The following is a 27215-nucleotide window of genomic DNA, read 5'->3' as shown; positions in this document are numbered from 1 at the left end:
AATCCTTAAATTTTATCTTTAATGGTCCAGCGAGTGCAACAATGGAATTTTTTTCCAAATGGGAAAACAAATCTTTTATTTCCTCTCCTGTTTGAAACAGGAGGCAGAAAAAAATCCAAAACGGAATAGAATCCTGTCTTATTAGCTTTCATCAGTAAGAATAGAAATATGTGGGAAAACAAGTTTTGACCCTAACTTTACAGCCAAGGGCATCTTTAAAACCGTAACAGCATAGTTACTACGGGGAACCTACTTCTCTTTTAAAAATGTTACACCTTGCAGATATTTTTTATTGTTTTAAAAAATACATCCTGTTAAGCTATTTCTTCAAAAAGTCCTGTAAAAAAAATGCTAGAAGACTTCTGCTTCAGTAGTTTATGTACACTGATATGTTATTAAATATTTATTTTAGAAAAAGAAAAATACTGCTGAGTAGAAAAATAAGTTTCAAAGTAGAACTACAATATGATCTCATTTGTATTTTTCAAAAATGGAACAGAATACCACTAGCAAAACAGAACTACGGATTTTCTACAGGTACATACATATGTTTGTAAAAAATTTAAAGTCTTGAGGGAGACACCAGTTGGAAAACTGTGCACTTTCTACCAAAACAAGGACTGAGCTGGGAAGGACTATAGGAAGCTTTAGCCTTCACTGCAATGTCTCAATTTTTTTATAAGGAGAATATATATTTGAATTAAAAATTAATCATCAAACTATATAAAAAAGCTCCCAAGGACAGGGAGGCTCTGGGGTGTTGAGGTTAAGGGAGTGGGTCAGGTTCTGGCTCCTTCCCCAGTAACCTCACAGAGCCTCGGTCTCTTCATCCACAGAGCAGGAGACTCACAGTTCCTGTCCGTGGGTGTCAGGACTGCTATCCACTAGGTAACCCAGGGTGAGCCATTTGCAATGTGTCCAGCACCCAGAAGGTCCTTGATAAGTGGATGGTTGGGAAGATATAACCAACCAAGCCAAAATGGGCTTCCCTGAGAGACAGAAGAATCAAAAGGGGAGGCAGGAACAGTATGAGTTGAGCTTTCCAGCCTCCTGGAGTTATGTTGCTACAAGACACTGGGTGGTAACACCTGAGGTCGCAGCTTTGCTAAGAAGCCCCGTGTCCCATTGAAGGACACCTCCTACCAATCACACCCAGACAACAACATCATCTCTTTGAATGGATCTGAAAGCAATGCTTCCCTCCTGTGGAAATCTATCCAGAAGTTCAGTATACATTCCCTGAGCCTAGAATGGCACTTGGTACCCCACAAATATATGTGGGGGGAAGGAGGAAGGAGGGACGGGAGTCACTTGTGAGTCATTTGATGACATAGCTCATCCCCATCAGACCGCTGGCCTCATGAGAGCAGGGCTGGGCTGTTTTTAATCACACCTGTATTTCTAGGCCTGACACATAGTAGGTGCTTATCAAACATTTACTGATTCCTAAAACTTAAAACCTCTAGCTCTCAGGGTGCCTCCAGTCTCATGGGGAGGACAGATTTACAAACAGAACATGGTGAACGTATGTAAGTTGAGCATCAATCTGGGAGCCCCTCTATCCTTCATCCATATGCTTCCAGTGAAGGGAGCCCAATCAGAATCAAGCGACCTGGCTCAAGCAGGGGCCAGTGGGAGGACCTACAGGACTCAACCTCTCTGCTGGACACTGTCCTGGCACCCGAAGGAAAAGCCAGCCAAGACCAAAGCCAAAGGAGCATCACACCAACATGCTCAGAGTTAGTCTCCTGAGGGTCGCAGATGAGGCTTGCATCCAAGCGTGTGGGAGACCAGCTTCACCTCTTGAGCACCTCAGCCTGTAGCCAGTAAATCCTCACCTTTTATTTCGGCTGTTGAGTTTGGCTTCTGTCACTTGCACCAAAAAGCAACCTGACTGATGACACACTATAGCACAACGTGACCCCCAGCATCCAGCCCAGTTCCTGGAACAGCAGAGGCTCACTTAAACACGCCTAACTCCTATCCAGGGGGAAGAGGCACCACTAAGAGCTTTGGGGAAAAAGAGCAAAGACATCAATGCCAAGAACCCTGTTGGCAGTACAAAAGAGCCATGCTGGGAGGAGCTGGCACACAGTAGGTCCTCAGTACGTAGCAGTGGTAATGACCATCACCACCACCACCCCTAAGAAAGTACCTCAGGGCTAAGGAGAGAGAAGGGGGCAAACCCAATTGCCCAGAGGGGCAGCCTGGCATGGTAGCCAAGGGGAGTGGGCCAGGGCAAAAGGGCAGGAGCATATGAGGACCCCTACTGTGCAGTAGGTAACCACCGCCACCACACGGAACCATGGGCCCAGAGCTTCCATCACCTCCCATTTTTCATAAGAAGCAATCTGAACTTCCCAGTAGAACTTTTCAGATTTTATTTATTTTTAAAATTTTTTTGCTTTTAGGGGGGGCAGCATGTAATTAGGTTTAGTTATTTATGTATTTAATGGACATGCTGGGGATTGAACCCAGGACCCTGTGCATGCTAAGCAGACACTCCACCACTGGGCTATAACCTCCTGCCAAAAACATCTCGGGTTTTAACATCACCATACAGACTGAGCAAAACACCCACAGGCCCGATTTGGCCCATGAGCCTCTGGCTTAGACCTCACAGTGAAGAGGACAGGCGTTGGACATGGACAGGACTGAGCTTGAGATTCTGACTCAGGGCTGAATGGGGCTCTGTGGCCCCAGAGAGGTCACTGAACCTCTCTGGGCCTCCATTTCCTTGCTGGCAATAGCTGGATCTGCCCGTCTTGGGCGACAGTGAAGGACGTGATCAGGAGAGGCCCTGAAAGCAGCCCAGCACCTGGAACATTAGTTAAGACCTGAATACATGGTAGTCAGCATTCTATAACCACCATCAAGAATATGCAGGAACACTGTAAATCAACTATATTTCAATTATTTTTAAACGGGGGGAGAAAAAAGAATATGCAGGGAAACCCTGGGAATGGGGAGATGGAGGGTCAGTATGATGAACTGGGTCTGAACCCCTTTCCACATTGTTGCAGGTGAAAATTGGAGGGATCAGGTGTCTTGGGGTAAAATTTAAGAACCACAGTCCTGGAGGTGGTTGGTCCACACGGCCTTCCACTGGCAGTGGGGTATGAGCTGTTAAAGGGAGGACACAAGATCTCGAACATCACCCATCTGAGTTGCCAGGGCTGCCTAGGACGGAATTCCAGCTCCACCACTTACTGGCTGTGTGTTTCAGCAAGTCATTTAATCTCTCTGGGCCTCAGTTTCCTCCTTTGAAAAACAGGGGTCATGGTCATGCTGACCCCCAGAGAGTTGATGGAAGGTGAAATGAGTAGATACAGAACACTTTACTCTCGAGAACACAGACCAGTGCCTGGCACGCTGAAGCGCACATTAGGGAGCACTACTTTTGCTATTACTATTATTGTCGTCATCGTGGTTGACACCCTGGGGAGAGGACACTGAGCTCAGCCTCCACCAGCAGGTCCCCCTTCGTTCTTCACACCTGCCCTTCCCAAGCAGTCTCTGGAGAACAGGTGATGGGCTCCAGCCCACGCGCTTACCTGAAGGTGATGGCATAGGAGTCAGTACCTTCCCGCTTCCGGATCAGGAAGGCCCCGTCCCGGGGAACCCTCATCAGCATGTCCTCTGCTTCTCCACGACTCAGTCCATCGTAGTACCACCTGCAGCACAAGGCCGGGAAACAGCCAAGGGAGAGACCGCTGAGACTGGCAGTGAAGGGGGAAAGAGTGGGTTCCCAGGATGCCTGAAATAGGCCCCAGAAACCACCACGGAAATTACAGGGGGCCTCCCCCTCCAAAAACACCTCTGAAGACAGCAATTTTTTAATAGACCACCCAGACACAGCTTGAGTCAAGCGCTCTTGTAGAGGGTCTGCCTTGAGCACAAGAGAATAAGTCAACTTTTATCTTTACTCCCACTCCTGCCAATGACCCAAGCATCAGAGGGTGGCCCAGTCACTGCTCTGTCTCAGAAAACTGGAGGCAGAGAACTCAGGGAAGAGGGTTGAAAGGGATTCTGGTTGTTTCTAAAGATGTGAAATAGCAGTTTCTAAGGCAGTCCATTTGAATACAGACAAGGAAAGTGAAAACTACAATCGTCATAGCTGCACAGATTCCTCAGAAATGTGCATTTCAGCAGCCTCTACTTAAAAGTTATTTTCTTTTCAGAACTACTTAACCCTTGGCAAGGCATAACTAACATTCACTTTACAACTATCTTTTGGTTTCAGACCAACAGAAATGAGCTCCGACAAGCAGCAAGGTAACACCGGGCGAAATTAGCCCTCTGAAAAATCAAAATCCAAGACCTTAGGGCTACGAAGGTAAAGTAGAAGAAAGGGAGGGAGAGGAAAGGGAAGATAGGGCATAAGAAACAGGCAGGAGGTACTCGGACACTGGCCACCCCGGGGAACTCTGAGAGACCCCAGTGCGCCGGGGTGAGGAGCATCCTGGACATCTGCGCCCCAGCACACTCTCAAGGCTGGCATTTCCAGTGCTGAACCCCATCCGCGTGGGCGTCTGCCCCCCACCACACCCCTGGGGTGGCGCCCCCAGCTCCCAGGCACACGTACGGCTTAGACTCGTGGGGGTTGGGGTTGGGCACGGGGTCAGTCAGCCGGAGCTCGAACTCGGCACAGCGCAGGTGTGTCTCCCGGTAGTGCTGGATGAGGGCGTAGATGCTGGTGAACATGAGGTTGTCAGTCAGGTAGTACTTCATGGTCCCGCCCTCCATAGTGGAGCGGATCCGGCAATGCTGGACGCGGCCCGACCGCCTGTGCGGAGAGGGATCACATCAGTGGCCAGGCCAGGCAGGCTGGCCTTCCCATGCCCAGGGTGACAGAGAACACAGGCGGGTTCATACAGGACACACAGAACATGCCTGGAATGCTGCCTGGTACATAGTACACATTGTACAGGTGTCTGCGATCACTATTATTTGTATGTTGTTAATACTGTAATTTTTATCCTTCGGGCTTCAACTTAAACACCACTTCTTTCAGGAAGTCTTCCCTGACCACCCCCAATGTTAGACTAGATCCCTCTCTTCCAGGCTTTCATAACATTCTGCATGTTTCTCATTGCACTTGTCACAACTAGAATTATGTATCGTTTGCATTCTTCCTTTTTCATCTCTCTCACTAGACTCTAATCTCCATCAGGACAGGGTCCCTGTCTGTCTGGTCCCTGCTAGATCACTGTGCCGAGCACAGAGCAAGCACCCAATCAATATCTTTTAATGAATGAATGCATATATGAGTGAGTGAATGAGTGAATGAATGAGCAAGCTCACTGTCTCCTCACCACAGCTCTGTCAGGCTGCTTTACAATTTTAAATATTGCACTAAAGTATCATTAATCTTGATTACTAAGGTTTTGGGGCCTCACCTGAGTCCTCACCTGAGTCCCACCCCACACAGCTCACTCAGTGAAGTCTGAGCTCTGGTTCAGCCCCACCCCAGTCTGGCCTGAGCTGACACTGCTTGCCACACAGCCCCTCATTGAGTCAGCTGCGAGGGGAAGGCAGGCGTGCCCTGGGCAAGGGGCATTACCAGAAGGACAGGGTGTAGTCATTGGGGTAGGTCTCGCTCTCCCGCACCAAGAAGGTCCCATCCTTGCCCCCCATCTCGGCGCAATATTCCTGCAGCAGCTTCTCCGCACTCGTCCTCTTCTCCACCTTCTTGTGGAACCACTTCTCCCCAAAATGCAGCTCTGTGGGGGGTATGTCCTGGGCCACAAAGAGAGGAGGGGTTTCTGAACAACTGGACCAGAACCCCAGTATCACCATACTGGTCCCACTGTGTAGGCTGATTCGGGGACTGGACAACAGACTGAGGCTGGCCTTAGCCTGTCCTCACCTCTCGAGGTCTGTGAAGCCAGCCTCCCTGCCTGCCACCCACCCTTGACAGCCCCCGTTGGTGGTGAGCTGCTGGAGTCCTGGGACTAGGATTAGGGATCCTCAGTATAGCCTTCAACTCTACTGCGCGGTAAGTCTGAGAGCCATACGCCCTGGGGGCTATACTCAAGAAACAGTGCCAACCATGGCCAGCAGCCTGTGGGGAGAGGGCAGCAAAGCCAGGAACCAGACCAGTGGGTGGGGCTGCACAGAGCATCCAAATGTCTGCATCTTCCCCAGGGAGCACAGGCCAATCAAGCCATTCAGAGTGCAGGGAAGACCCTTGAACCTCATTGGTTAAGTGCCTGAGCCAGCGAGCCAATCAGAGAAGAGCCAGGCAGGCCTTGGTACCCAAAGAGGCAGCTCCTGGGGCTAAGCATGTCCAGGCCTGCCAGCCACAGGATGAGAGGAGGTAGCATAAGGGGTCTCCACCTACCGGGGGCAGTTCGTCCTCCACATTCTGTTCAATGTCATCGCTGAAGGACAGCTTGGCATCAGCAATGGCACAGTAGTGCCGAGTCCATTTCTAGAAAACGAAACCAGCATTAGCTCAACCCCAAAGGACCTTCCCCATCAACTCTGGGCCTCAGGGCCCCCACCTGGCATTCACTGGGGACTCACCTTTCCCACTGTTGTATCCACTTAGTGGTTTCATGGAATCCAATCCCCTTTGAAACTTTTCTTTTAAAATGTCTATTTACTTGGGGGTTCTTTTGACATTTTCAGGGCCTTTTTATTCACTGTGTCTAAGGGTAGGTACAACATAATATCAAATTTGTATTTCATATTTACTTAATTTGAAGCCTGTTTCGAATGATGGGATTATCTTGTGTCCTCATGACTGTCCTTTACTATTTCATTTATTTTTGAAGACTTTCAGGATTTCTCAGCCAGTGTGTCTAGAGACCCTTTCTTCAACATTTAATTATGGTTTCATTCTTTATTTGAACTTTAACCATATTTAATGTTTATTTCTAGGCTATAAAAATAGACACATAAAAATATATTCAAATGGATTTCCATGTTAAGGTAAGGAATAGGAGAAGTGCCAAATTGCCACACTCTCATCAAAAAGTAATGTTTCTGATGGAACTGTCCCAGATCAGAGGACACTAAGGATTTAGCACAAATAATTGTATTGTTGCATCCTGGATCAGATCCTGGATCAGAAAAAGGGCATTAGTGGACGAACCTGTGAAAGTGGAATAAGGTCCCATTAACTAGTCAGTAGTATTGCACCCAAAGTTCATTTCCTGGTTATGATCATTACACTCTGGGTACAGAGGATGTTACTATCTGGGGAAGGTGGATGAAGAGTGTGTGAGAATTCTCTGTACTTGTGTGTGTGTGAATATATAAGTATGCTGCATTGACTATAAAGTTATTTGAGAATAAAACATTAATAATACAAAAGAAAAGCTTTATTAAAATGACAAATTCGCTTGGCACCAAATGGGAGTAAGACAGGAATGCTCTCGGAGCTCTTCCAGCAGGCCCCAGGGCATTCAAGGCTCTGAGAAGAGGGGGAAGACCCACCTGGTCGATGGAATCCCACATGTACAGTTCACCCTGCTGCTTGTGCTCATCCTTCTTGTCCTCCATGTTGACATCCACGTCGCCGCGGGGACCCAGCTTCTTATGCTGAGGGAAAAACACACAGCCAGTCTCCCTGAGACCCAAGGGTCTTTGAGCCAGAAAACATTCATCCATATCAGCCAAGCATCTACTTGCATCATCCTACCTCAGGGCCTTTGCACTGTCTGTTCTCTCTGCCTGGCTTCTCTCACTACATTCAGTTCTGCACACAGGGTCACCTCCTCAGAGGAGCTTCTCTTAACGACTAGATCTAAAAATAGCCCACGTTACCCCTTCCCAATCCTGTCAGTCGTTAGCTGCTTGAGTTAATTTTCATATCCTTAGCTCTATGTGTATCTATGTATCTGTCTTCTGTCCATCTTCCCTGCTAGAACAGAAGCCCCACGAGGGCAGGGACTTTGTTCTGTTTCCCAGTTGAATCTCCTATGCTAGCTCAGCAGATAGTAAGTGCCCAATAAATATTCGGTGAATCAATGATGCCTCCGCCTGCTCTGGCACCCAGAGGGAAAGGCAAGATCACAGGCGGCCCAGGGGGCTAAGGCTGTGAAGGGCAGTGGGAGGCACAGAGGGATGCAGATGTAGAAGACCTGGGTGCAAACAGCACTGCGACTACTTTACCAGCTGTGCAACCCTGGGCAGGTGGCCACACGTCTCTGAACCTCACATGTCTCATCTGCAAGACTAAGAAGATCATGACAACAATGTTGTCCACCCGAGTTGAGTAATAACCACGCACTTAGGCCCACATTTATAAGTCCCAGCTGTGGCGACCTGCTGGGAGGAACTCAGGATCAGGAGTCAGACCTGGGCTTGAATTCAGGGCCCATCACCACCCTACTAGCTGTGTGGCCTTGAGCTCATGACAATCAGTCTCAGTAACTTCCCCTGTAAAAATGGGAGTAATGACAGCCCCTCCTGGGCCCCGTATGCCAACAGGTATGCAAAATACCTGTAAACAGTGAAGCATGACATAAATGTTCCATTTTGAACAGCCCTGAATTATACCTTTGGCAGGAACTAATTGTGTAACCTCAGCTGAATCAACCTCTAGACCTCAGTGTCCACATCTGTCAAGTGGGCTAGGGGCCTGAGATGATCCATCCTGCAAGGCTGTGATGAGACTGAAAACCATTCATGCCCCTGCCTAGCCCAGTGGGCAGCACACAATGACTGTGTCACAAATGTATTTCCACCCCCTGTGCCTGAAATTGAAAGGGGTGAGCCACGAAGTACCACAGGTGGGGCAATGGATGCTCGAAAATGAGCCTTCACACCTTAAAACAAGAGCTGGGAAATCCCTGGGGACACGCAGAGAGCAGTCCTAACGGAAACAGAGGGACACCACAGGTGAACTGGGAACAGACAGATGCAGTGAGGTCCCCTGAAGAATCAGTGACCAAACCTGAGAAGCCATGGACCCTCCCCTGCCAGGCACCCTTCGCTTTCCTGGGCATCTCAGTGAAAAGTGCCCTAGAATCTTAGCCAGATCCTCCAATTATGCTGGCACTTTGGTCCCCGAAGGCACCAGCATCCTCCCCTCTGGATGGGCCTCGGCCAAAGCCTCTTCACCATTTGGTGCTTCTCTCTTGAGGGGTCTATCTCCCCACCTGACGGTGACTTTCTGGCATGTAGGGAATGTCCCCAACGTATCCTGGTGGCCCAGTGACAATGTAGGGGATCTATCACATGTTCACACCACCCTACCCTTATGGAGGTGACTCCCCCAACCCGAAGGGCATTCCCCCTTCTCTGCCTAGTAAACCCCTGTCCATCCTTCTTCCTGAGAACCTGCTAGTTGTCACTGAAATCCATGTGGCTCCTTCTGCCAATAACTGCCCAGCTGGAGAATTCACAGTCAGCCCCCCTGCAGGTGTTGTGGTCATGTGACTAAGTTCTCATGCACGGAACAGGACAGACCAGGACCATCCAACTGATGTCCCACTTGCCAGCCAGGAATCGCTCGCCCTGGACACCCTCACATCCCCCTTCTGCAGGCTGGAGCTCAGCATGCCTGCGGCCCAGCATCAACCACACACAAGGATGCAGCCCCAGGGAAGAGCCTTCACCAGTTTGGGGCCATGGACCCCCTTTGAAGTCTGCAGAAGACTGTGGACCCCTTTTGCAGAAAAATGTTTATAATGCACAAAATTATCAGAGAAACCAATTATACTGAAATACAATTACTAAGATAGTAAAAAAAGAAATACTTGCAACATACTAATAGATGTGCTGCTTTGTTAACACCTTACATACGATCTAGAGGCAAATCTAAGAATCACCACAATTGCAAAGGAGTGACAAGCACTCGTTATTTTGAGATATCTGCAACAACCATAAACATGACATGAAAATATTCACGATTCCTGCTGGTGACAGAGCCTCAAGTGGCTTACTGCCAATACTCACAATAAAAGGAAATGTTAAGTTTTACTTACATGTTAATAAAAATAAAGAGGCAGCATTTTTGTCCAAAGTTCACATGCCACTATGCCCTGAATTCTATCCGTGGATTTTTGGGGGGTCTGCAGAACCCCATCTGAAAACCCTTTCCCTAGGAAACTGCAGAACAATTGGAGAGGATCCCAGGTCCCTGGACAACCTCGTGGACCATGCTCCAAGCTCCTAGAACACTCTCCCTCACACGAGGCTTGAACTCACATGCTTTAAGATGTCATCCACCTGGTCTCTTGATCCTTGTAATACACGTGCCCAAACAGCACCCTGCTCCGTGGCATCCATGGTATAGCTATCAGTCCTCCCTCCCCACAGCCCCTGACACCCCCTTCACCCCATGGTGCCTGCAGCCCTTGGGGCAACTGTCCACCCCTAGTCACCCTCTCACACTAGAGTGGGGGCTCTCCAGGGCAAGAACAGAGCGTGGATCATTGGAACACCCCCAGCCCCTTACAAGGGCCTGACCCAGAGAGAGACAGGGTGAGGGCTGGCCAAGAAAACGAACGGGTGATAGTGAGTGAAGACTTAGCACCTGTTACAGGACAGGCACAGTTCCAAGCCCTCTGCACACATCCTTTCACATTACTCTCACAACGTGGGTTCTGTCAGGAAGCCCCAGACAGTGAGGACACAGAGGCATCAGGAGATTAAATGACCTTGCCCAGGGTCAGGAGCAAAGTTAGCGAGAATGGCGGGAGCCCGGGTAGCAGGACCAGAGTCTGTGCGCTGAGCCGCCGACCCCCCCGCGTGAATGATGGCCCCCGGGCCCCACCTTGATGATGATCTTCTCTCGCAGCTGGCTGGGCGAGGGCAGCTGGTCGGCACTGGCCTCCGTGGGCTTGGTCAGCAGCAGGTCGCCAAACACCTCCTTGAACACCCTGGCCATGTGGCGCTGCTGCTCCACACAGCAGTGCTCCTCGATGGACAGGATCACCGGGAAGCTGCAGGAGGCGGGGGGGGGGGGGCGCTCAGCAAGGGCAGAGGCCACCCACCCAGACACAGGGTTTTCCAGTGCCAGCCTCCTCCCAGCTCAAAAACCGGCGGCGGGGGTGGGGGTGGGGGGGCTGCACGTGTGGCCTGGAGGGGGCGCCAACACTCAGCCGAGGACTTGGCAGTGACTTTGGCCAAGATGGCGCCAAGGTTGGGGGAGGGGGCTGTCTGTGTGTCTGTGTGATGAGGGGGAAGGGAGGGTGTCTGTGTGTGTATCTGGGGGTGGTGTCTGGGGCGGGTGGCTGTGTGTGTGTCTATGGGGGTGTGAGGGTGAGTCTGTGGCTGGGGGTGTCTGTATGTGGAGCTATATCCCTGTGTGTGAGTGTCTATGTGGGGTCCATCTGTGTGTCTATGTGTCTGTCTGTCCACCCAGCAGCTGCCTTCCCCAGAAAATCAGCTCCACCAACCTCGAGGTGACAAAGGCATGGTCTTTGATGGCCTGCACGACGTCATCAAACTTGATCTTGGTGGTCCGCGTCCAGCCGTGGTAGATGATAGGTTTCCCGTCCGGCCCATCCCAGCAGTCCACTGACGGGGAAACGTGCAGCCTCAGCACCTGCCCGGCAGGCTCCACCTCCCTCGTCCACCGACGGCCAACACGCTGCCCAGGTGACAGCCGTGTCACCATCCCTGCCCCCCCAGCTGGCTCAGCTACTAGGACATGGGGACTTGTCACCCTCCGGGGCCACCAACCTGAAGACACGTGTTACCTGTGTACATGCGTTACCTGTGGGGTTACGGGAAGATTTTGGTTGTTTAATTAAAGGTCCCTTTGTAATGCAATATGTTTGCCCAGAAGGAACTAGTTTAAACATTTCTTTCTTAAAAAGAGATGTATAATCTGTTTTATCTTCTGATTTGATTTGTCTAAACCTTGGCTTGCTTTTCCTGGTGCTGGAAAGAGTATGGAACAATGAGAAATTTATTGTTAAAGATTCACAGTAAAGTACTCAGACAGAACTAGGTTATAGAGAAGGTGAACAAACCCTATATTTTTAACCCCCAAAGGTAACAGCAGCTGACAGTTCCAAGCTTAATTTTTTCACTTTTGCTTTTTCCTATGGGGGAAAAAGTATAAATTAGGCAACTGTCTGCAGGAATAACTGACATTAAAGTTTGATACTGTGATGAATGTTTTTCGTAAAACTGCAGCCTCAATCAGTGGTTTGTGCCTTTTCTCAGCCCAGTACACCTCTGAGCCTCTGGCCAGGTATGAGAGGGGAGGAGACGGGAGGAGGTACTGGCTCCAGGCCACGTCCAGGTGTCTGGAATCACCCGTGTCAGGGCAGCTGTGAGTAACTGGGGACAAAACAGTCAGGGTGGGATTTGTGGCCGGACCAGTGACTAAAACCCACAGGGCATCTGCCTTCCTCTAAAAACAGCCCAGAAAGAAGTCGAGGGAGGACAGAAGGATAGTGAGACCATCTTTCGTACTGGCCTCCCAGGCCCTCCACTGTACCTGGACACTTTCTAGACAACAAAACCATTGCCCCAGGGTTTGTGGCTCCAACCTAGCCCAGATGGACACCACTCCCTCTCCTGAGGACACCTTCTTCTGGGGAAAGGCCCTGGCTATTGGTGGCCACACCGTTTACCCCAGACGTGGCTGGTCTCAACTCACTCTGAGCATGCCCTCCACCAGGAAAGAGATACTCACGCTCGATGCAGCGGCAGCCCATCCGCAGGCAGCGGATGTACGCCTCGGTGGACGACTCGCTCCGCAGCTGGTCACCCGTAAGGTACCTGAAGGAAAGGAGGCAAGTGGCCATGTCAGGGCAGCCCTGCACCTCAGGATGTCCTTGGGGAACTTCTCAGCCCAAGCCCCCAAAGTCCTGAGTCCTTCCTGTCTAGAAAGACCCCCAGTTAGGATCTGGGCTGGACAGATGCATCACACGGCTACAGCAGTCATGAGTCTGAGACTCAAGCCACATCACAGGATGGGAAGGATAACCACCCCAGCTGTCCAAGTGTGGGGTGGAGGCCGCACGTTCTTTCCAGACAAACTTGGTCAAAGGGTGTCAGGAATCAGACTGACGTATGGTGATAAATTAATGACCCACATGGCTGCCCACTAGGATCTCAGTCTCAACAGGGCAGAGACCAACATTTGGAAATCAGGGCCCCATGCCAAGCACAGAATGGATGGACCTCAACTACAGTATGAACTAAGTCCACCAAAATGGACATAAAAATGCATATTTTTATCACTCTCCTCCTTACCACATTCCTCCTTTAAGAGTTTATGTATTCAACATCTTGTAAAAACCTTTAATGAAAAAGAATATATGTATATATATGCATGACAGGGACATTATGCTGTACACCAGAAACTGACACATGGTAACTGGCTATACTTCAACTTAAGAAAAAAAAAAGAGTTTATGTTCCTCAGCTGTCTTCAGGGTTGGCAGAATTCACCATTCTAAGACAAACTCTTAAACCAATGGATGCAGTGCATTAGAGATAACCATGAAGCCAATTTGCCAATTTGGAAAAGAATGTACCTTCCCAAATGCCTGGAGATGAACTTAAAAGCCTTCTCTCCGACTCCTGCCTGGAATGACACACTTGGAAAAGTACCAAATCTACAGCTCTCTGGATGTCCAGGACCCAAGGCCTTTACCTTCTCAACTTACAAAGGAGATTGAATATTTGAACTTGACTGTAACATCCATCTCTCCCTTCCAGCCTACTCTGTTTTGCACTCAGGGCGATCTACCAGAGATGTAAATTTGATTGTCACGCTGTTGGCCTAAAAGTCATCAGTGGCTCCACAGCCACTGCTCTTGCTGTGACTTCAAAGATTCCACTCAAGCTGACCCTCCTGGTCTCCTCTCCTGCCACTCACCCTCCCAGATTCTATTGTCTAGTCTTACTAGACCCCTCTCAGTTCCGCCTGCCCCTGGACCTTTGCACATGCTGTTCTTCTGTCTGAAACCCTCCTCCTCGCCTCACCACCTGTTCTTCTCTCACCAACTCCTGTTCACCATTAAGACTCAAAGGAGACCTTTTCCCTCCAATCACATGAGGACAGGGGCTGCCCTGTCATTCTCACTACTATATCCCTAGCACCCAGTGAGCACAGGGCCTGGCACAGGGTAAAAATTTAGTAAATATCAGTCCAAAAACTAATTCCATTGCTTTGCTGTGGCTACTAGGAGATGCCCAAACCATGCAAACCAGCTTTGCCAACTGGCTTTTTAGGGCCACAGAAAAAAAGATTATTTTTGCAATACCAACCAGGAAAGAGAGATGCATTCCCTCATGCCTGCCAGAAGCTTTTGTATATTTCAGTCTGATCAGTGAGGCCCTGCCCTCTGCCCAGCACAATGGAATGCCCATGGTATCACCCTTCACCTGCCTGACCCACCGCCGGCTCACGGTGAAACTCACGTGTTATGTGACGAGGAGATCCAGTAATGAGACAAGGGGTTGTTCATGTCCTGCATGTCCACGACGTCATACTTCTCATCCCAAATGCTGTTCTCCCGTGAAAACAGGTACGTGAGGAACTAGGGGCGTCACAAACACAAAGACGGAATCATCATGATGACAGGGACAGTGGTGCCTGGTTCTTCCTGGTCTGTGCCAACACTGGGAGATGGTAGCTCTGATACGTGAATATTCACCAGATGGTCCCCAGACCTCAGTTACCCAAGTTTTCAATGCAGAAAACTTGGAATGCAAAAGGCTGTACTGACACGTGTTTCACTAATCTATACAGTATTTTCCTTTTTAATGTATATCCTCAAATATCTGATGCCACAGCAGTACACGCTTCCCATATGTGAGTTTTAAGGCCTACTAATGCCGTGAATATTTGAGAATATTCACCACCCAACCAACGTGAGAAATAGGACATTACCAGTATCATAATACGTAGAAAGCAGGAAATTTTATATTCCTATTCCTGACCCCCTCAAAAAAAAAAAAAAATCAGAAGATTGAGTGACACTGGGGTAACACTCTGCTTTCTAGGAACAACCTACCATGGGACAGGAGCTGCCCAGTTCCCCCTGAGTCCCTGCTGCCTCACACAGGGCCAAATGTACGCATTTCCACACCTTGCAGGTGCCCCATAAACCTCTGAATTCCGTTGCTGTGCTTGTAAAAATTAGCCACTCCCTGGGCAGCAATGCGCCCTCTAGTGGCAAAAGCAAAGACCCCCACATGGTCCAACAGAGAAGGATGAGAAAAATGAAGACAGTGATGGTTCAGAACCTGGAAGAGAATCAGCTCTCGAGAACTGAGCCAGCCTGGGGGCAGTCTAACCACAAGGCCCTCTAAGGGAAGAGAACCAGAAAACACACTTCAGACGTGAATCAAAAAGCCGCAACAGCAGGACGCCGAGCCCACTCACCTCATCCACAAACAAGAAGGGCTCAGCAGTTTCTCTCATTGTGTCGTCGATAAACTTCGTCATCCGCTCACGGACTTTGTTCAGATCCTGAGCCCAAAGCTCCTTAGAAGGATAAAGAGAACAAGACATCATCAGAAAGAGGACTGGCAAAATTCTTCATCTCTCAGGGTCCAGCTTCAATCAAAGACCGAACCACGGACATATTCTGGACGCACGTGTGATCAAGCCCTCACCCCTACGGGCAGCAAACATTCTCTCTAAAGGACCAGAGAGCAAATATTTTTGGCTTTGGGCCACAACCACTCAATTCTGCTGTTGTAGTGCAAAAGGAGCCACAGACAACAGGCACACAGGTGGCCGTGATTGCATTTGTAAATAAAACTTCATTTATAAAAACAAGCTGTGGGCCAGAGTTGGCCCACAGGCGCAGTTTCTCCTGCTCCAAGCTAGTTCTCTACGTGTGTTAGCACGAGGAAGTGATGGGGGTCGGGGAGGGGGGCACAATTACATCAGACCGCAGGGGTCACTCGCCTGGCTGACCCTGGACAAGTTACAGACTTTCTCTATGCCTCCTTCTCCGTTACATGAGAATTATGATATCGACCCACAGAGGCTGTGAGGACCTGGATGAAATAATGTTATGCACTTAACATGGCACTCGGTATACAAAAAGTGCTCAAATCACAAGCTTTTGTGAACAATCGTCACTGTTAGGTGACAACTCATTTAGTTCAGACAACTCCACAGGTCTAACACTGTCCTTGTCATTTTAGAGACAAGAAAACAGAAGCTCAGAAGATCACATGAAGACCCCAACTTCACACAGCTAGTACGTAGGAGAACTGGGGTCCCAAATAACTAAACTTTGGAAAACTGACACAGAATCAGTCAAGACCAGCCCAGCAACACTGCTCAGACACCAATAACACCTGAAAGATGCATGCCCGGTTCAAAAGCAGCTTCTGCACAGTCTTAGAAATTCAAAAGCCCCTTAGAAAAAAGAATAATCTAAAGTAACTTTACTGTTTTCCTCTCCCAACCCTGGAACCCCAAATACTCAGACAAAAGGATGACAGTGACCCACAGATTCAATTTTGACTCATGTTTTCTGGGTTCCAGATATTTTAAAGGCACATGTGCTACCAGATGCGTGTATGGCTGGATGAGAAGGATCAGACCAGGATGTCTGAGAGAAGGAAAAGCCTGAGGGCAGATACAAATGAGGTGAGTGCGGATCAACAATGAGCCTTGCTGTCATTCTTGCAAATCTACATGGATAAGGACACCCAGTAGCCAGGAGCCTGGGGAGCAGCCAGTTCACTGGAATGAGGGGTGTTACAAGCTTTGAATACTAAAACATGAAACTCAAATTGTAGGATGCTTAATGCAAACATCTTGCTAAGCCGAGATGCCTCCAAAAGGCCAGAAGCTTCCTGCTTCCTCCTCCGACAAAGCTTTCAAATAAAAAGCATGGGGACTTGGCGGGGAGGGTATAGCTCAGTGGTAGAGCGCATGCTTAGCATGCATGAGGTCCTGGGTTCAATTCTCAGTACCTCCATTTCTAAAAAAAAAAAAAAAAAAAAAAAATCAAAAATAAATAAACCTACTTACCTCCCCCAACCCCAAAAAAGCCTGGGGACTTAGCTGATATAACTGGGAACTAGGCTGGCTATGAATAAGAAATCTTCTGCTGAAAGTTTAAAATATGAATATTCTGGGGGTTAAAAAATGTATCTACTTAGTGTGGGTACTCTGTTTGGCAACTGTAATAATGAAAATGATGAGTCGTGAAGAGAGGACTAATAAGGCTGACTCGACGGCAGTCGATGGGCACGGACTGCACGCCGGGCTCTGTGCGAATAAACCTTTTCACGCAGTGGCTCATTTTAAACTCACACTACCCTCAGGAGGTACGTATACTATCAGCCTCCAGTTATAGAAATGGGAAAACTGAGGTTTCGCGTCATTAAATACCTTGACCAACGATGGCCCACCACATCCGTTTTGGGTCAGTTAGTGTCACCCTCCACCCCAGGGCTGGTCCACGGCACGCTGAACCAGCCCCCAAATAGAAATTAAGGTTAGTTCTAAGTTCTCATTTCTATTGAAAATGCTGCCACTCTTTCTTTAGGATAAATTCCTAGAAGGGCATTTATTTAGTCAAAGTACAGAAACCTTTTTTCAAAGTTTTCGTGTTAATTACATATTGCCACAGTGTTTTCTAAAACAACTCATACTGATTTGCATACCCAGTGCTGCAGTGGTTATTCCACATAGGAGCATCCGTCACCCCCAACAAATGTCCCCTGCTGCCTGGCTCTGCTTCATGCCAGCATCACACAGAGCGCCATGCCCTGGGACATTAAGGGTCCCCAAGACTGATGGCTCCGAGGCCCCATCCCTGACATGACACCTTGTTTCCAATCACGCATCCTCATACAGATGCTCACGGGCGGCCTGCATCCTAACTCCTGGATGCAGGGACAGAGCTCCAGCACTTTGACCCTGGCCGGTATCCCTGACCTCTGAGGGCAGCCCAGCCAAGAAGCCAGTGTGTGGAAAGCCTGTGACTCTTCCTTGGAATAAACGCTCCCACTATGAGGTGGTGGGTTCCAGGATATAAGGCTACTGTGTCCCCAGGAGTTTAACCATTTCACTTCAATAGCTCCTGACAAAACTGAGGAAATCAGTGTAGGGAAGGGCAGCTGAAAAAGAGAATAGCCTGCGTGCATCTCTCTGTGTCACTCTTGGCAGCACAAGGCCGCGCAGGGAATTGTGCCCAGCAGAACTCACTTCTCCTGCCATTTCACCCGCCCTCGGTCGCGGTCTCAGGCTCGGCAGGTCAGCCTTCTCTGGATCACTCCCACTCACCCCTCATGGGGAACGCACGACACCTCCAAGTCCACGGTCACCACTTATGAGGACCCACAGTCGCAACCACATTTCCTGGCCTCCTGCAAGACTGTGTCTGTCCATTATCTTCCCTACAACCAATGAAATCTGAATGTGGGAGGGACACTGACACTAAGAACTTAATGTTGATCATGTAAGGTGTAACAGGAGTATGACTTGTAAAAACACAAGTCCACTTCATAAGAGAGACATAATGGGGTATTTCAAAATGAAATGGTACATGGTCTGGGGTTTACTTTAGAATTTTCCAGCAAGGAAATGAAGAAGGAAGGAAGGGGGTGGAAACGTGGGTGTGGAGATGGAAGATGGATGAAATCAAAGTGGCAAAACATTCATCATTTTGTAATCTGATGGGTACAGGGTGGTTTATGGCATCAGTCTGTCTACTTTTGTGTATGTTTGAGATGTTCCGTGATACAAAGGATTTGAAAAATGAACTGAATATTATGAACTAAAACTGCTCTAAACGTAGTCTATTTAAAAAAAAAATTAAAGAGAATGAAAGTAAATGAAACTCTAGGCATATAAATAAAAATTTTAACTAGACGAGCAACTATGCGTTTGCATATGTATACATGCTGATACAGCCACACAAAGAGCAATATGATTTTCTCCGATCCCACAATTCTGAGAGGCAGGGCTCTCACCCCCACTTAAAGAGGAGGAAACTGGGGCCCAGACAGGTCACACCACCTGCCCAAGGCCGCACAGCTAGTGAGAAGACGTCAGGGTCACGTCACTGACTCAGTCTCAGCCGTGACACTACTGCGACTTGGGGCTGGATAATCCCTTGCTGTAGCGGGGCTGACCTCGGCTTCTTATCCCCGGTCTCTACCCCGAGTTGCATCTGCAGCCACTGTGCTGGGGCAGGACCGCCCCTGAGAAAACCGCCACCCAACACAAAACTGCTCAGACTCAGCCACAAGCTCCTGGACGGACACACACACTCCGGAATACTTCCCACGTGTCATTCATTTAAGGGCAGCTGGGCTGTCTTATCCCGGGGAGGACCTGCAGGCTCGTGCACCTTAGTCACATCCTCTGTCAGTCAGGGAAGACTTCCTGGGGAAGTGACACCTGAGATGAGCCTGGCGGAGGAGCAGAACCTGCAGGTGAGGACACACCGCCTGCCCTGGAGTATTTCCAGGCTTCCCTCGCTCCATCTGTGCCTGGAAAGGGTGCTGATAAGAGGCCAATCTCATTCCAGAGCCTAAGCCCCCAAGGCGGCACTGGACAGGGAGGCTAAATCTGTTTCATGGCAGCAGGCGGCAGGTGGTGAGAAGGTGAGAAACCGCCCGGGCATCTCCCCCCAGGACCCCTGCCCCACTGTCCTCTCACCTGCTGTTCATGTAAGAGAAACCGCTGGAAGTCGTGCAGGTGAACAGCAGAGGCATCTGGCCGGTCCGTGTTGCTGCCTCGGGGGAAGGAGAGGGTGTTTAGAGAGGGACATCCACCAGGGAAGAGGCGATTCTAGCCAGTAGGCCAGCCACCCAGACACCCTGCCGAGGGCCCCCATGGTGCCAGGTGCAGGCTGGCTAACAGGAAGACGAAGGTGACCCAGACGACATCCCTGACCCAGGAGGATTCAAAGAGAAGCCCTGACACCAGAACCTCACAGAATCAGTCCCTGGAATCTACACTTAGCGGCTCCCAGGTGGTTCAGGTGTGAGGAAGAGAAGGGAAGAGGGAGGGAGGGCACAGACAGGCGTGTGTGGCAAATGCATGGGCAGGGCTGGATGCAGACAGCATGCAGGGGAGCTGATGCAGGAGACAGAACCCCAGAGTCTGCTGAGCTGGCCATCGAGGGCTCTGACGCAGGAATGGGGGCTGGGTGAAGCCCCTGACTCTGACAGACTGGGGAACCAGCCGGAGCCTGCAACATGAGGGCCCATGGAGGACCACTGCTGGAAGAATTTTCCATTTGAGATGAGGGAATCCTTCACCCTGAATCAAGGGAGATGCCACACCTCCACCTCGGCCAGCGGCTTGCTGACTCATGGCCTCGTGGAGAGGATGTTCGTAGCTACCAAAAACCCAGGACCTCACAGGACTGGCACAAGTAACCCTTATCTCTGTGGAAGGTGCATGCCGCAGAGCAGGGCTTTCCAGGGAAATCCGTACTTTTCCCTGAACACTTGCTGGCGGGGAAGAGGGGTTCTTTTTTTGAATATAGGAGATAAAACATGCTTGAAGATTTCTCTCTTTACTAAACACTCAGGATCTAAAAGTATATTGTTTCTGAGTGTATTTCTAACCTTCTTTCCTAACCAGTCTCATGGGCCAACACTGATCTTTTCATTATAATACTATACAAAATTCAGCTTCGTTCTGGGGGGAGGGCTCAGTGGTAGAGCATATGCCCAGCGTGCATGATGTCCCAGGTTCAACCCTCAGCACCTCCATTAAAATAAATAAGTAAACATAACTACCTCTTCCCCAAAACAAAAAATAGATAAATAAATAAAATCATCATCACTATTTACGAGCCTCACCAGGCACCGTGTGAAGCACTTTGTATGCTTTGATTCATTTGCTTAACCAGGAATTTCCCCCGATTCATCTCTGGGAAAGGAGGTTCTGAAGCAAGCAGGCTTCTCTACAGAAACTTCCGGGCCCCCATCCCCATACCACACAAGCCCTGCTGCTGTGCGTGTTTATTCATGACACAGGCTTGGGGTGGCCAGTTCCTCAGTAGGGGCACCCCGTCCCTATGGACCCCAGTGCCTGCCAGAGAGGTGGCCCTCCCGGAACCAGCTGGCCCGGGCAGACAGGACCCACAAATGCGTTAATGCCCGGCACCTCCGCCCAGAACAATAACCCAGAAGAGGTGCCTCACCCCAAGATGAACACGGAGGAATCCTTTTTGAATTCGTCCAGAATCTAAAATAGAAAACAGAATGAAAAGACACACAAAACAAGAACATTAGATAAGTCGAGCCACTTAATGCAAACATAGGTTTTTCTGTTTAAAAATTACCATCATTTGTGTGACATACAAATATTCAAATATGGCTGAGGCTTATGAAGCCAAAGGTAGAAGCCTTCCTCACCCCTTCCACAGCCTTATTCCTGACGAGCAACCACTTAATAATTTGGCAGGTCTCCCTCTAGAGATCGTTTTTATGGATATTCATTTGATTGTATCTTATCATATTACATTGCATCTGTTGTCTCCCAACGTTTTGTTGTTGTTTCAAGCTTTACAAATTATTCTGCAACCTCAAATTGCCCTGCCCTACTACCCTGAAAACCCACATTGTATTCCATAATACGTATACCTTTCGATTTTCTGCTATTCTACCCAGCATTATAAAGAATGTCCATATATACATATGTGTCTTTGCCCACTGCGCCAGTGTTCCCTTTTGGTAGATTCCTGGGCGGGAAAACACCTGGACAGGGAGTAGGCACATTAAGTTTGATAGACTCACCAAATTGCACTCAAAACAGCTATCCTGACCAGCAGGCCCACCAGAGAATACACACCCTCACGGCTACATTTCAAACCCTTACCATTTCAACGAGCTCATTTCTAACCTTCTCATTCAGGAAAAAGAAAGACCGTATTGGGGAGCCATGGTCCTACTGTTCACGACCTGCCCATGTTCCAACTGTTGACGCAGGGAGGGCGAGCCCCGCTCCCAGCTTCCATTCACACCAGCTCGCTGGCCAAGCATTTTACACACACACGTTCATGCACACACACACACTCACCACACACACACACGCGCGCACGCACACGCACACGCACATGCACACACACACCCAGACCATATCTGTTTCTGGCTAAGTACCATTACTTTAACGATCTTTAATGAGACTGTGATTGGACAAGCATTTGAATAACTCAGGACACAAATGGAAACGCAGCCCGAGGCAGGTTATATACGCTAATGAAATAAAACAACTCTCACTCTAGATTCCCCAAGTCCTCTCACCAAACTGCTTGGAATCCAGGACGACACGTGGAAAATCAGTATTCTAGACAAGATACATACCCACAGGCCCCTGAGAAGCATCAGGCAGTCTGCATAAGTCTGTGCACGTATACATTTTTTTTTTCTGGGAAATGGTCCACAGCTTTAATCGGCACCTCAAAGAAACTGGTCACCCAAAAAGGTTAAGAGTCCCTCTTTTAGAAAGACTGTTCTTTTAAGCCACTCAGAGTCAGGTCTTTTGTCACGGCCGCCCTGGGAACCTGACAGGGCATGTTTGTGAGCTGATGTTGGGCAGCCAGGAACTCAGTTCCTCCTCATGCCAATCCTCTCAGGAAGGTGGTGAAATAAACCCCGTTTCAGAAACAAGGAACAGGCTCAGGGAGCACACACAGCTGTCCCAAGATTGCATACCAAGAAAGTCAAGGGACCAGAGTTTCAACCCAGGTCCACCCTGGTAAATATTGACTGCCCCACACAGTACGTGCAAAAGCCTGTAAAATAAACGACAACATCCTAGCAATGAGAGCTACGGGCACACAGGGGAGGCAGCAGTTCATTTATGTTAGCACTACCGTGCAGGGTTACATGGTCAGATTCTACCAAACTGGGGCATCTGGCCCTCTGGGACCCAGCAACATCTTTGATCCCTGGACCCAGCAAAGGCTCAGTGAGGCCAGGGTGACGTGTGTTTCCTTGACCACCGTGCCCTCTTGGGTCAAACATTTATTGACTGGATGACTAAAATAATGGATAAATTAATTTCTCTGGAGAAAATTAAAAGGCTACAGGGAAATTAAAATTTAATTAAGTTAAATTAAAAGGCTACAGGGAAAGGTAACCCATGACTTCTGGTCTCCAGAAGAAGAGGTAGTTATCATCTGGACAAGGAAAGGAGCCACACTAAAGGGCAGGGACCGCAGACATGATGGCCTAGAGGCCCCAAGATCCACCAGAGGTTGGGGAACTGAGTTTTCCCACGTGGTCAAGGGTAAGCGCACCCTGTGGGGCTGCAACTGGTCCTACAGGTCGCTGTGCTTTGCTGATCTTCTGAGGTGGCCCAGGGGAAAACTACACTGAGGGGAGAGCTCACCAGATTCACCACTAATGTCTGTACTGTGGATGCCTGCTTTCCCAGACCACCGATCAGAATAATCTGCAGTATTCCCTGGAATCCTCCACCAACATATGACAGACTGTCACTCACTTCCCACATGCTCACACCTGTGTAAAGTCTGAAAGGACAAACATCGTACTTCTTGCTGAGTGTACAATCACAGGTAGGTCTGCGGGCATGTTCATTTCCTTTTATTTCTACGCCCTTTCTACTTTTATGTCATGAATATGCACTCCTTTGCCTGTCATAAAACGTACTCAGACATCAGGAAAAAATTTCCTGTCAAGGGCTGCCTGGTCGGCTTCAGCACAGTGCGATAGCAAAGGATGCTCTGCAAAACCCACTGACTGTAACCAAGATGGTCTTTTTGAAACAGAACAGAACAGGAGAACCAGAGACTGACAGCCCTCACCTCCTCCCAGGGGGATTCTGCCTCATAAAGACACACTGACAATAATGGTAAATACCATGTTCTGAGGGCCAACTGTATGCCCAGCACTCTGCTGGGTGACTGACATCTACAAGCTTTTATAATCTGTGCAGTAAGCATCCAGGATGGGTAATGTCACCCCCAGGAGGGTCAGGAACTGTGCTATTGCTTCCAGCTAAAAGTCATACTAAAGGAAAAGTGTGCCACCTTAAAAAAAAAAATTACAGCAGTGCTCTTTTCCACTTTAACAGGCAAACAAGCAACGGAAAACCCCTACATGCAGACTCGAGGGGGATACTTGCCTGATCCCTGCAACTTGCAGAGGTCATGGGTGCACACAATTATGTGTACGTGGTTACATGATGATGTTATATATGCTTGGAAAACTTGTCTTGCTGGCTTTCAGGAAGCAAACAGCCCTGTAGGGAGTCCCGTATGTCGAAGAGCTGCAGGCAGCCAGCCAGAAGCTGGAGCCTCAGTCCTACAACTGTAAGGAACTGAACGCTGCCACGACCACAAGGGCTTGGAAGCAGATCTTTTCACATCAGGCTTTCAGATGAGACCACAGCCCCAGCTGAAATCTTAAATGTAGCCTTATAAGACCCTGAAGCAGAGAATCCAGCTAAGGTGAACCTGGACACATGAACCCCAGAAACTAAGGGAGCAAACGGGCATCATGGTAATGCTCTCCTGCACATAACACGACAGTAACACAGAACTAAAATACGTAATATATAAGCAGTACATAAGCAACGCAGAACCCTGACACATTTCCAAAGCAGCCTGCTGTAGGGCACCCAGAACAGGTCACATGAAATGGCAGGGGGCAAGGACAGAGAGGTGAATAAACGGTAACCCAACCACCTCATCCCACGGGGGTGAAACTGCAGTCCTGGACAGAGAGCAAGACTGAACTCAGTCAGCCATCCTCACTGCAAGTCAGGACCTGTAATGCCCGACCCTCAGCCTCCACTAACCAAGGGGCACTTCGCAGCAAAGTAGCAGTTATTAAGCTGGGTATCAAGTTAAAATATTTAAGGCAGAAATAACACAATGTCTTAGGTTTGCTTCTAAATCCTCTGAGAAGAGGGAAGTGTGTAAAGGCATAGATGAAATAAGATGAGTTGAGCATTGCTGCAGCTGGCAGATGGGTACATGGGGGGCTGTTACACTATTACCTGCTTATCCGTGTTTGAAATTTCCCTTAATACTGAAGTTTAAAATGAAATTTCCCTTAATATTGAAGTTTAAAAAAACTAAAAAGAAGTATCAGTGGCTGGGCAGTGAAGCTGAGCAAAGGAGAACTCGAATCCTAGCTCTGCAGGGTGCCATCTGCATGCCAGCAAGTAACCTCTCTGAGTGCCAATTTCCACATTCATAAAGTGAGGGTAATAACAGTACCTCTCACAGGGTTATGAGGAGAATTAAATGTCTGTGAGACACTTAGCACAGCGCCCAGCACAGAGGTCCCACTCAGGAATTGTTAGCTGTGAACTTTAATCATAATACTGTTATTACAGCCTAGTTAGAGATACATCCTCTCCCCAGGGGGGCACACATGGAATTAAATTTCTTACCTTCCTGCTGCTGCCAAACTTTTGAAAGCTTTGAGGCATGAGAACAGAGAAGCAATGGAAGCAGGTGGTTAGACACAAGGAGGAACTGGCAACCTCAAGTTGGAAACCTATAGCCGCTGATAAGCAGGATTTAGTTCCGGGGCTCGTCAATCACCATGAAGAGCCCTGTCTCCCCAAAGAGCCCAAGAAAGCCAGTTGAGCCCCTAAGAGCACACAACTAATGCTTTACTCTGCCCTAAGCTTCCAGGGAGCAGCTCAGGAAGTAAATGACATATTGACAGTTAGGGAAGGAGCATTTACCTACACAAGGGCAGGGAGGCGTCTCAAGCTGGCCAGTAACTACCAAGCCCAGATTCCAAGTCAGGGAATTAAAATATGCAAAGGCCAGGGACAGTTAGACCCTCCAATGGTGGAGATCAGAGGCTGTCGACCCAAGAAGTCTTAGGAGGCAGTAGGCAACATAAATTAGTAGAGAGCTGGGTGGGGATGGGAGAGGGGGCTGGACAAACCAGAGGATGCAGGGTTTCCTGCCACTCAGAGGTCGCCACCTATAGCCAGATCTCAGGACCCATATAAGCCGGATCTCGATTTTTTTTTTTCTAGAGAAGCAAAAACTATGGATCTTAAAATGAAATCGCCCTAGTTTTAAATGTAGGCAATTCATTAAAAAAAAAAAATTAAACCACGAGACCAAATACAACTGAATGTGGTGTTCTGGCCACCAGGGGTAACCTCTGGTACAGATGTTTTCCCCTCAAAACTGGGTGATCTAGGGCACTCCCAGAGGACTCAAGGATTCTGCAGAAATTGGACTCAAATTTCTTTCTCTCCCTTCTCCCTCTCAAACACACATACATTAGCCTTAAAAAGAACCATAATGAAAAATGCTCTCAGGTGGAATTTTATCACGCTGGATGGAGACCATCAGTGGGTAATCTGTGCTGGCAGGTGCAACAGCGTCTGTGCAAACCTTACTCTCAAGCTTTGCCTGCCCTCTGTCTAGTGAGACAGCAACCTGAAATTTCAAGGGAAACGATTATAAACAATGTTATTTGCAACTACTTATCTTGAGTGAATCAAGCTTTCCTCAATCCTGGTCAATTGCATAAAACAGCAACTGTCATCCTGGGTTTCACTGTCTTCACAACATTTTCACTGTTCTCAAGAACCGACTATAAATAAAAGTTACAGAAATTAACCTAAAAAGTGTTTTAATCAGCTTCTTTGCAGCAGTGGGTTTTTTTCAATTAAGATTTCATATAAAAAAAAGGGGGAGGAATTGTATCATTTAAAAAGTCATATAACCAGTGTCTTGATTTAATACCTTCATTTTATATAGAGGAGGCTGAGTGGAGGGAAAAGATGGCTTTCCCCAAAAATCACTTGGTCAGTCAGAGGTCAAGCTGGGGCTGGAATCTAGGTCTTTCAACTCCCAAAGCCTACAATCTTTCTACTCCATTCAGCCAACCAAGAACTAATTATTACATGTGTGAAAAAGTGAACACACTGCAACTGAATTTTTTGTTCTATATAATAACATATTTTTTCCCAGTCTATGTAGACCAGTTTCTTGTGCTCTCCTATCTCCCTTCCTCAGATACATCCTAAATCCCACTGCCAGTGGTCACCTATGAAGAGGCCTCATCCTGTGGCCAGCCTGTGTCCAGCCTGCAGGCCTGTATGCAGAAGGCAACTGATAACTGTCTTTCCCACTCACCACTTGAAAACTTCTGCATTCAAATGTCAACTCCCAGTCCTTCATTCAGTCCTCCCCAGAGCTCAAGGGGTCGGGAATCATCCCCATTGCACAGATGAGAAGACTGAGGCTGGGAGTGGTCAACGGCTGGCCCAAGATCACACAGCTGGTTGGAGAAAGCATATCCATTTGGCTCCAAGTTCCACGCATTCTCTGCTCCCTCGGAGCTCTGCTCTAGAC

At 48.6% G+C, this 27215-nt stretch overlaps 1 protein-coding gene across 2 annotated transcripts in view; it reads right to left on the bottom strand.

Moving 5' to 3' along the window:
* PLCG2 (phospholipase C gamma 2) overlaps positions 1 to 27215 on the bottom strand; it is a 142870-nt gene that overhangs the window by 48493 nt on the left and 67162 nt on the right. The window contains exons 8-19 of one of the 2 annotated variants that reach the window (XM_032486846.1): positions 21057 to 21100; positions 19559 to 19631; positions 15308 to 15409; positions 14341 to 14459; positions 12605 to 12690; positions 11355 to 11475; positions 10730 to 10898; positions 7444 to 7548; positions 6344 to 6433; positions 5564 to 5739; positions 4586 to 4786; positions 3555 to 3674 (exon numbers count right to left, since the gene is read on the bottom strand). In XM_032486846.1, coding sequence (XP_032342737.1) covers positions 3555 to 3674; positions 4586 to 4786; positions 5564 to 5739; positions 6344 to 6433; positions 7444 to 7548; positions 10730 to 10898; positions 11355 to 11475; positions 12605 to 12690; positions 14341 to 14459; positions 15308 to 15409; positions 19559 to 19631; positions 21057 to 21100 — 1406 coding nt within the window. Of the gene's footprint in view, positions 1 to 3554; positions 3675 to 4585; positions 4787 to 5563; positions 5740 to 6343; positions 6434 to 7443; positions 7549 to 10729; positions 10899 to 11354; positions 11476 to 12604; positions 12691 to 14340; positions 14460 to 15307; positions 15410 to 19558; positions 19636 to 21056; positions 21101 to 27215 lie in introns of both variants that reach the window. The other variant, XM_032486847.1, reaches the window with a different exon arrangement.

The sequence above is a fragment of the Camelus ferus genome, chromosome 9 (assembly GCF_009834535.1).
Source record: "Camelus ferus isolate YT-003-E chromosome 9, BCGSAC_Cfer_1.0, whole genome shotgun sequence".
In the NCBI taxonomy this organism is placed as follows: Eukaryota; Metazoa; Chordata; class Mammalia; order Artiodactyla; family Camelidae; genus Camelus; species Camelus ferus.
This window is presented reverse-complemented; position numbering and strand designations above follow the sequence as displayed.